At 44.1% G+C, this 10374-nt stretch overlaps 1 protein-coding gene across 1 annotated transcript; it reads right to left on the bottom strand.

Annotated features, from left to right (window-relative positions):
- Nucleotides 1-783: 783 nt before the first annotated feature.
- On the bottom strand, nucleotides 784-6612 carry LOC117974167 (uncharacterized). The gene is made up of 6 exons (XM_034928817.2): nucleotides 5784-6612; nucleotides 5091-5405; nucleotides 4491-4904; nucleotides 2598-3074; nucleotides 1784-2030; nucleotides 784-817 (listed from the first exon to the last, which is right to left on the bottom strand). Exons 1-6 carry the CDS (start codon nucleotides 6610-6612, stop codon nucleotides 784-786), a joined length of 2316 nt encoding a protein of 771 aa, XP_034784708.2.
- Nucleotides 6613-10374: the final 3762 nt, after the last annotated feature.

Genomic DNA, 10374 nt, shown 5'->3' with positions numbered 1-10374 from the left:
TAGTGTAGCATTACTCAATACAGAGCTCCACCATGTGGCAATAATATAATGTTGTTCTCAAAGAGAATTGGCACTTTTTAAATTGAATTCAACCAGAATGTTGTATTTTGAGTTATGAATTCATAATACTCAGCCATACAATTGTTAGTAATATCAAAAGATACTAAAGTTACCATACAGTAGTATTCTCCATATGGTAGTTAATGCTGAACAGAGTCCACAGTCAAATTATGTAAATCTTAGATCATTCAGTTTGCTAGACTATGTTGGAAAACCACAGCTCACAAGGCAAACTTTCCAACAAGGGAAAGAGCGCAAGGCTTTTTTCAATCAACTATCTTGAATGTGTTTGACAAGCCAGTGCCAGGCCTGTCACTTTTCACAGGGACCTCATCCCACATAAATTTTTTGTTTTTAAATTTTATTTAAAAAGTGTTCATTATATTTTGTCCCTCAAACAACTTTGAAATAGCTGTTTTATAAGCGGTATAAACAACTTCGGGCCGTGCAGTTCCAATGAAATATACACACTTTTTGGTGGTCAATCAACACCCAGGAGTGCGTAGATTTCATTGGAACTGCACGGCCCGTTGTGGTTTATACTGCTTAGAAAACGGCTATTTCAAAGTCGTTTGAGGGCCAAATATATTACTCTGTTTTGAAAATAGATATGTAACTGGATAACAAACACCTTCACAAATGGTAAGTCCCACTTACACAATGAAAATGAAACTAATAACAAACGAATTTATAGTATAAAACTTATTGGTTTTATGGCACCATTTATGCCTTGGAGTAACAGTTCTGCATATAAAATCTGGCACACATTATGGCATAAAATATGTGGCGTAAGACACAACACACACTAAACATCACATGCTAGGGATCAATATTGTTCTGATCTGTTGTAACAACATGATAATAAGTGATGTGCTGCCCCAGCTCTGAGCTTGCCTTCAACCAAGTCAGTCTGTCACACATTCAGGTTGTTCTGGGAATCAATGCGAACCTATTTATCAAAACTACACCATGTCCTGTTATCAAATAATTACAGGATTTGGAATCCCATTGAAAGAGAAAGGCAGAGAGATTGTGTGTGTGTAAGGATATTTGTCTTGTTAAAGAGGTCACCTTTTATTTTTGTTAACTATTCTGATGTTATTATTCAATAAAGAGCTACCATTGTGGTACACCTGTTATCTCCTTATCTAAAATCTAATTAATCAGCCTGGACAAGACTGCTGGGGGATCCTTAACAAACCAGCTACACAGCATGGACACAACAAAGCAGCAAACTTTTACATGCAGAAAGATGCGTTTACTGTACTTGTCAGTTATTGAATTCTACGAAAACAGAACTCTTTCTTGCAGCGGAACATAATACTCTGTTCAAGCACTCTTACCATAACAAAATATTTCACAGTTAATTATAATAATCACAAGTTACATTTTTTTTTGGTTTATTTCAATATTTATTTATGTATATATTTATTTATTTATTTATTTATTTATTTGGTCAATTAAGTACATCTTTTAATTTGTATTTTGACCATAACCCATTAGGGTCCAGAGTTTTTTGGAAAGACGATTCTCTGCTTCATTCGTGGTCCCTTGGCCCTGGTTCCCTCTCTCCCACAGTCTGGCCCAGGGTTGGTTTGCAGGGTGCGCTCCAGGGGGAGCATGATGTCTCTCTTCTAGTGGGTTCAGCTCCACCTCCCTATATTTAAGAAAGGGCCTCTGTCTTTGCAGTTCTGTCTGTATCTCCCCCTTCCTCTGCTTTTGCCTTGTCATTTGGGGCTGGGAGACTGGTGGTCCAGAGGGGATGCTGCTGGGTACATCAGGGGGTGTTGTCTGACTCTCTGAGGGGGACGACTCAATCCTCTTTGCCGAGCCCCTCTTGCCTCTCCCTCTCCTCTGTCGCCTCTTCCGGGGGAGGGACTCTGGGGGTTCAGGGCAGGGGTGGTTCTCCTCTGGCTCCCACTCGCTCAGGACAGTCTCCTTGATCCAAAGTGTAGAACTGGGAAGACTGTCTGAGGTGGGAGGGAGAAACCATGTTCTCTCAGTGTCCCTCACCCTGGCATGCCTTATTCTCTGTGGTAATGGAGGAAGAAATGGGGCCGGCAGTCTCTCAATTGTTGGCTGATTGGTAACTGAGGCCTCCTCATTCTGAGGCCTCCTCTTTCTCACCCTTCTCCTTCTTCGTTTCCCCTTTTGTTCAGGCACTTCCTCTTTCTCATCTTCTGCTCCCCCCTCCTTTCCCTGCTCCACCTTTCCTTCTTTATTCTTATCCTCCACTCCTCCTTCCATCTCTCCTCCCTCCATATTGTTCTCTTCTCCCTCCTCCCCTTTCTCTTCCTCTATTCCTTTTCCCAAACTCTTCTCTCCCTTATCTTTCTCTACTCCTCCCTCCTGAACTCCCCTCATCTCCTCCTCCTCATTTTTCTCCACTCCTGCCTCAACTGTTCTCTCCTTTCCTCCCTCCTCCTCTTCCTCCATTCCTATCTCTCCCTCCTCCTCTCCCTCCACTCCTCTCTCCTCAGCTCTTCTCTTCTTTCCTCCCTCCTCTCTGTCCTCTTCCACAACTCCCTCTTCAACACCTCCAGCCATATCATTCTCTCTCAACTCTCCTTCCTCCACTCCTCCCTCCTCCCCCTTCCCTTCATCTATTTGTCCATCAACTCCTCCATCCTCTCCCTCCTCTCCTTCTTCTATTCCCATCTCACCCTCCTCTTCTCCATCCTTCCATTTCTCTTCCTCTACTCCTCCTGCCAAGCTCCACTCTCCCTTCTCTTTTTTCTCCACTCCTCCCTCCTCTCCCTTCTCTCCTTCATCTATTCCCATGTCTTCCTCCACTTCTCTCTCCTTTCCTTTTTCTCTCTTTACTTTTCTCTCCTTAACTCCTCCCTCCTCTCCATCCTCTCCTTCCATTCCCATCTCAACCTCCTCTTCTCCCTCCTTCCATTTCTCTTCCTCTACTCCTCCTGCCAAGCTCCACTCTCCTTTCTCTTTTTTCTCCACTCCTCCCTCCTCAACTCTTCCCTTATCCTCCTCCTCCTCCTCCTCATCCTCCACTCCTGCCTCAATTGTTCTCTCCTTTCCTCCCTCCTCCTCCTCTTCCTCCAATCCTATCTCTCTCTCTTCTCCCTCCACTCCTCTCCCCTCAACTCTTCTCTCCTTTCTTCCCTCCTCTCCTCTCTTCCACTTTCCTTCCTCCACTCCTTCAACTCCTTCCTCCAGCTCCTTCTTCCCCTCCTCTCCTCCCTTCTCTCCCTTCTCTCCTTCTATTCCCATGTCTTCCTCCACTTCTCTCTCCTTTCCTTTTTCTCTTTTAATATTTATCTCCTCAACTCCTCCCTCCTCCCCCTCCTCTCCTCCCTCCTCACCCTTCTCTCTCTCCTCTTCCACTCCTCCCTCCTCCAACATCCCTTCAACTATTTGTCCATCAACTTCTCCCTCCTCTCCCTTCTCTCCTTCTTCTATTCCCATGTCTTCCTCCACTTCTCTCTCCTTTCCATTTTCTCTCTCCACTTTTTTCTCCTCAACTCCTCCCTCCTCTCCATCCTCTCTTTCTTCCATTCTCATCTCACCCTCCTCTTCTTCCTCCTTCCATTTCTCTTCCTCTATTCCTCCTGCCAAGCTCCACTCTCCCTTCTCTTTTTTCTCCACTCCTCCCTCCTCAACTCCCCTCATCTCCTCCTCCTCCTCATCATCTTCCTCCACTCCTGCCTTTTTCTCCTGTTCTTCCATTCCTATCTCTTCCACCACTGCTCTCTCCTCAACTCTACTCTCCTTTCCTACCTCATCTCCTAACTTCTTCCGCTTTCCTTCCTCTACTCCTTTAACTACTTCCTCCATCTCCTTCTCCCCCTCCTCTCCTCCCTCCTCAACCTTCTCTCTCTCCTCTTCCACAATTCCTTCTTCAACAACGCCAGCCATATGCTTCTCTCCCGACTCCCTTTCCTCCACTTCTCCCTCCTCTCTTCCTTCCACTCCTCCCTCCTCCAACATCCCTTCATCTATTTGTCTATCAACTCCTCCTTCCTCTCCCTTCTCTCCTTCATCTATTCCCATGTCTTCCTCCACTTCTCTCTCCTTTCCTTTTTCTCTCTTTACTTTTCTCTCCTCAACTCCTCCCTCCTCTCCATCCTCTCCTTCCATTCCCATCTCAACCTCCTCTTCTTCCTCCTTCCATTTCTCTTCCTCTACTCCTCCTGCCAAGCTCCACTCTCCTTTCTCTTTTTTCTCCACTCCTCCCTCCTCAACTCTTCCCTTATCCTCCTCCTCATCCTCCACTCCTGCCTCAATTGTTCTCTCCTTTCCTCCCTCCTCCTCCTCTTCCTCCATTCCTATCTCTCTCTCTTCTCCCTCCACTCCTCTCCCCTCAACTCTTCTCTCCTTTCTTCCCTCCTCTCCTCTCTTCCACTTTCCTTCCTCCACTCCTTCAACTCCTTCCTCCACCTCCTTCTCCCCCTCCTCTCCTCCCTCCTCACCCTTCTCTCTCTCCTCTTCCACAACTCCCTCTTCAACAACGCCAGCCATATGCTTCTCCCCCAACTCCTGTTTCTCCACTTCTCCCTCCTCTCTTCCTTCCACTGCTCCCTCCTCCAGCTTCCCTTCTTCTATTTGTCCATCAACTCCTCCCTCCTCTCCCTTCTGTCCTTCTATTCCCTTGTCTTCCTCCACTTCTCTCTCCTTTCCATTTTCTCTCTCCACTTTTCTCTCCTCAACTCCTCCCTCCTCTCCCTCCTCACTTTCTTCCATTCCCATCTCACCCTCCTCTTCTCCCTCCTTCCATTTTTCTTCCTCTATTCCTCCTGCCAAGCTCCACTCTCCCTTCTCTTTTTTCTCCACCCTTCCCTCCTCAATTCTTCCCTTCACAACCTCGCCCACCTCTTTTTTCAGTCCTGCCTCAACAGTTCTTTCATTTCCTCCTTCTTCCTGTTCCTCCACTCCTATCTCTCCCTCCACTCCTCTCTCCTCAACTCTTCTCTCCTTTCTTCCCTCATCTCCTCTCTTCTTCCATGTTCCTTCCTCCACTCCTTCAACTCCTTCCTCCACCTCCTTCTCCCCCTCCTCTCCTCCCTCCTCACCCTTCTCTCTCTCCTCTTCCACAACTCCCTCTTCAACACCTCCAGCCATATCCTTCTCTCCTAACTCCCCTTCATCCACTTCTCTCTCCTCTTTTCCTTCCACTCCTCCCTCCTCCAACATCCCTTCATCTATTTGTCCATCAACTTCTCCCTCCTCTCCCATCTCTCCTTCTATTCCCTTGTCTTCCTCCACTTCTCTCTCCTTTCCATTTTCTCTCTCCACTTTTCTCTCCTCAACTCCTCCCTCCTCTCCTTCTTCCATTCCCATCTCACCCTCCTCTTCTTTCTCCTTCCATTTCTCTTCCTCTATTCCTCCTGCCAAGCTCCACTCTCCCTTCTCTTTTTTCTCCACTCCTCCCTCCTCAACTCCCCTCATCTCCTCCTCCTCCTCATCTTCCTCCACTCCTGCCTTGTCCTCTTCTTCCTCCATTCCTATCTCTCCCTCCACTCCTCTCTCCTCAACTCTTCTCTCCTTTCTTCCCTCCTCTCCTGTCTTCTTCCACTTTCCTTCCTCCACTCCTTCAACTCCTTCCTCCAGCTTCTTCTTCCCCTCCTCTCCTCCCTTCTCTCCCTTCTCTCCTTCTATTCCCATGTCTTCCTCCACTTCTCTCTCCTTTCCTTTTTCTCTTTTAATATTTATCTCCTCAACTCCTCCCTCCTCTCCCTCCTCTCTTTCTTCCATTCCCATCTCACCCTCCTCTTCTCCCTCCTTCCATTTTTCTTCCTCTACTCCTCCTGCCAAGCTCTGCTCTCCCTTCTCTTTTTTCTTCACTTCTCCCTCATCAACTCTTTTCTCCTTTCCTCCCTTCTCTCCCTCCTCCTTCCCTTTCCCTTCCACTCTTCCATTGTCCACATCTGCCTGCTTCCCCTTCTCTTGCTCTTTTCCCTCCATGCCTATTTTTCCTTCCTCTTCTCCCTCCACACCTCCCTCTTCCTCTACTCCTGCCTCCGCCCCCTTCTCTCCCTCCTTGCCCACAACTCCTCCCTCTTCAACACCTCCATCCATACCCTTCTCTCTCAGCTTCCCTTCCTCCACTCCTCCCTCCTCCTCCTTTTCTCCTTCTTTCATTCCTGCATCTTCCACCACCTCCCCCTCCTTTCTAGTTCCTCCCTTTTCTGCCTCCACTCCTCCCTCCTCCACCTTCTCTTCATCCCTCTCATCCTTTCCTTCCTTATTCCCCTTTTCTCCCTCCACTCCTCCTTCCTTAATTACTCCCTCTTCCCCAATCTCTCTCCCCAGTCCATCTTCCATTTTAATCTTTCTCTCCTCTTCTCCCTCTTTCCTATTCTCTTCCTTCATTTCTCCCTCCTTTTCAAATACCCCCTTCCCTTCCTCCTCCCCCTGCTCTCCCTTCTCTTTTAGTCCCACTTCTCCCTTCCTCCCTTTTTCTTCATTTAGACCCCCCTCCTCCCCTTCCTCTCCCTCAACTGCTTTCTCCATACCTCTCTCTTCCTCCACTCCTCCCTCTGTTTCAGCCTCTCTCTTTCCAGTTTTTTCCTCCCTCCATCTTCCTTCTTTCATTCCTCCATCTTGATTCTTTGTTTCTCTATCTCCCTTCCAATATTTCTCTTTCCCTCTCCAGGTCCTCTCTCTTCCTCCACCACTCCTCCCTCCTCTCCTCTCTCTCTCACCCCTTTCTTTTTTTCTTCCGATCCGTCCACAACACGTCTCTTGATTACTTGTTTTCTTTGTTTGTTCCCTGGAGTCTAAACTCCAGGGCTCTTTCTTAATACAACACAATACTTTTTGCATGTCTGCCTTGTCAATGTTTGATCCAACACTGATAGCAAAGCAGCCTGAACCTTCCTTTATACCCTTGATTACATCACCAGATCAGTGACCTCAACAGTGATATCAACAATGGGCCCATTTGTGATGTCATGGTGACACAAGTGATGTCAGTTGTGCATCCTTTCAACTGCCTTAACAACACAACAGAATGTAAACAAACTAAAAATATATTTTAAAACATATATAGTTTCTTATTCTAAGAAACAAACCCATTTAAACTGTATGATATGAGTAAATGCATTTTCTAATGTCTCCCATAGACATATATAATTCATTATACAGATTCACTTGGTTTTGAAATCACTCTTGTGATTCATTAAAACACCATCATGTGACACAGTTTACACGACAGTACTTATATTTTAATTCTTCCATAGCAATTCTCATACACATTCTCATAGCAACCGCTCTGACTCTAGACTGATGTACTCACCTTTCACAACACAAAGAAGAAAAATGGCGGTCTAACAGGGGTGTTGATAGATGAAAGAGAAACAGAGGGTTTGATGTTGAAACGCCGCTTGGGCATCCAGGCTTTATCAACAAACAGGCAGTTGCAGGTGGCCGCCACTAAGGTACCAGCAATGGTATCCCTAGTGCGGAAGGACATACACACAGGTGTACATAATAATACAAAAACACAAAACAAAATGCTGTACAATAACAAACAAGTGCCAAAGCTCGAGCTGAGCGCTGCTCCCACTAAAAGGGAGGCCTGCTTCAGGAACCTTCTCCCTGCACAAATAAACTATACTGTGATGGGATTCAAATCCCCTAAATCTTTAAATGAATCCCTTCCATAAATACACACAGAACCCTGGAATACACGCGGACATTCTTGGTTGGTCTATTGGTTCACTCTCCTTGGCAATCGGCATATTCATTAACCCTCACACTGGTACACAAGAACAGGGTCAAACAAAAGAAGAACCAAGGACTGGCTTTTTCAGCCCCTTTTTAAAGGCAGGTGGCCAGAGTTAATTGATAATAAATTATTCAATTAACACCTGGCCACCTGCTGCAGATTAAACTTCAATTAGGCCCTGCCATATCTAGCACACACTTTGTTTTTACAAAACTTTAACCAATTGTATTTTTAAACCAAACCAAACTATTTTCTTTATAAACCCAACCAAATATACATTGTTTACAGGGGCAGGTCTCCACCCTGCCACAGGCAGAAACATATTTACCTCAGCTTTCTGAAGATGAGCTTCAAGAAATTCTAAATCAGGGCTTCTCAAACTCAATCCTGGGACCCCCTGTGGCTGCTGGTTTTCATTCCAACTGAGCTCTCAATTACTTAACTAAACCCTTAATTTGCTTAATTAAACCTTTTTACTTGTTTTCAGCTCTTAAACAGTTGCAGTTCAAGTTACTTATCAAATGTTATAGCTAACTTGAAATATACAACTGTTCAAGAGCTGAAAACAAGTAAAATGGTCTAATTAAGCAGATTATCAGTTCAATTAAGGGTCTAGTTAAGTAATTGAGAGCTTGGCTGGAATGAAAAGCAGCAGTTTGAGAAGCCCTGTTTGAAATGAAAAAGAAGCTAGAAACGTTTATTCATCTTTCAACAACATCTACTCCAGAAAGCCTTAAGACCTCAACTGCCTTCTGGAGAGTTCTACACTGCATTCTGAAACCAAATGCAGATAGAGCCGTCTTTCAAGGTTTAGTAAAACACATATCGACTGGATATTTGATATTTTGTGGAAAACTATTGTCCCCTTGTGTTGCTATAGTGGCCTTCAGAGGACAATATAGCCGCTCAGCTTTTGTCTTTGACAGTATAATCCCCTGTCAGACACTACATCCCCCTCAGAGACAATAGTTTTCCACTATAAGCCTCAACCAGCCCATACTTGTAAAATGAAACAGATTCATTCTTCATTATTAATGGTGTGGCATTCAGCTTGAGTACAGCTCACAGTTAAAGCTCTAGTTTTACTGCAGTCTGTGGGGGATGAAAAAAAATATGTACAACAGCAGTCAGCTGTATTTGTTTTAATAAAAATTCCCCTTTTGATCACCAGTACAAATTTCTATTTAAAAGAGAGTAAAAGCATTGACAACTGAATATGTCTTTATCCTATAAGTTAATACATTGCGTGCAGGGTGTCTCTTGCTGTATAAGAAATGGGTGAGAGGACCGCGAAGCAATACTGAGTACCCTACACACGACATACAGTATTAACTTATTAAAAATCACACACATGAAGATTGTAATCGCTTTAAAACCAAATATATATATATATATATATATATATATATATATATATATATATAAATTTATGTGAAACATCACTTTTCTTAGAGGTTCCAGGTATGTGTGGGGTTTTTTGGTTTTGTTTTGATTTTGGAACACTGGAATTCGTAATGAATGACATCTGTACGCAGGCGAAGATGAACTGGAATTTTGGCAAATACTTCACTGTGATTGGTTTATTTCTGATATGTGATTTATAACATCAGTCTGTGTACCCTCAGAAACTCTTAATGTCACATTCCAGTAGTGAAGTCACTGCACCATTTTGCTAAGAGTGGAATTCACAGTGACATCAGCTGTATCACCTTCTAAATATAGGTAGCACCTTTTAATCTCAGAGGAATCACAAGTGATTCCTCCTGTCTGACTGAATTCCGAAGCATCAGCCAAGGATTTCATTTAACAAGACAGGTGGTCTAACTGATGCATCCTCTGAGATTAAACGTTTACATATGTATGCCCCTAAGAGGTTTTTTTTTTATGTCCCATTTAATTTGTTTTTAGGTTATATAATTTTTTCTGAGTAAATGTTTTTTTGGGTTTTTTTTGTTTGTTTTTTTAGTATTTTAAGTATGTTCCTTAATTGTTGCTAGGGTAACCAGTTCCTTCTTGACTGTGTAATTGAGAGGCAGGTGTGTAAAGTGGTAATTGGCTGAATACAAGCTATAAGTAGGTGTGTGGGTTTCTATCATTTTGAGTGTTAGTATGGAGGAATGCAACATCCATTATTTTATTTTGTATCTTCTACAGTAACTGTTTACTCAGCTGCATCCCTAATTGGTTGGTGTGGTGTAAGAGATGACGTCTCAGCGGGAGGTAATTGGCTAGAAAATCAGGCTTCTGATTTTCCCAGTGGCTGCTTGGTCCCATACATTGTTGCAGGTCATCTTGGTCTGGATGGAGAGTTAGCAGGTCCAAAAGCTGGTGTGAGACGGACAGGGGATCCGTGAGCCACAGGGGCTCCCTGTTGAGTTGGTTTTATTGCATACTGTACTTCAAGCGTCAAAAAAGATTCAGCCCAAATAAGAAAACAGGTCTGCCCATGCTTTACCACCCATATCAATTTTGCATGCTTGTCACTCTACAAATGAAATCAAGTCTCACCCACCTTTCTGCCCATTCAGTACTTGATCTGGGTTTTATGCGCTTCCTTTGTAATTATGTCATAAACAATCCTACTGTCCTGTTCTGTGCATTAAAAACAGTGCAATTATAAAATATGT

This window comes from Acipenser ruthenus, chromosome 17, assembly GCF_902713425.1.
Source record: "Acipenser ruthenus chromosome 17, fAciRut3.2 maternal haplotype, whole genome shotgun sequence".
NCBI lineage: Eukaryota > Metazoa > Chordata > Actinopteri > Acipenseriformes > Acipenseridae > Acipenser > Acipenser ruthenus.
Note: the sequence above shows the minus strand (reverse complement) of the source record. Positions and strands in the feature narration are given on the sequence as shown.

Coding starts and splice junctions, on each gene's coding strand:
- LOC117974167 (XM_034928817.2), bottom strand. CDS start 6,612: ATGAAAGAAGGAAGATGGAGGGAGGAAAAAACTGGAAAGAGAGAGGCT. Junction 4,905..5,090: donor GGAAGAGGAGAGAGAGAAGG/GTGAGGAGGGAG, acceptor CTGTTGAGGCAG/GACTGAAAAAAGAGGTGGGC. Junction 2,031..2,597: donor AGAGAATGATATGGCTGGAG/GTGTTGAAGAGG, acceptor CTCCCACCTCAG/ACAGTCTTCCCAGTTCTACA.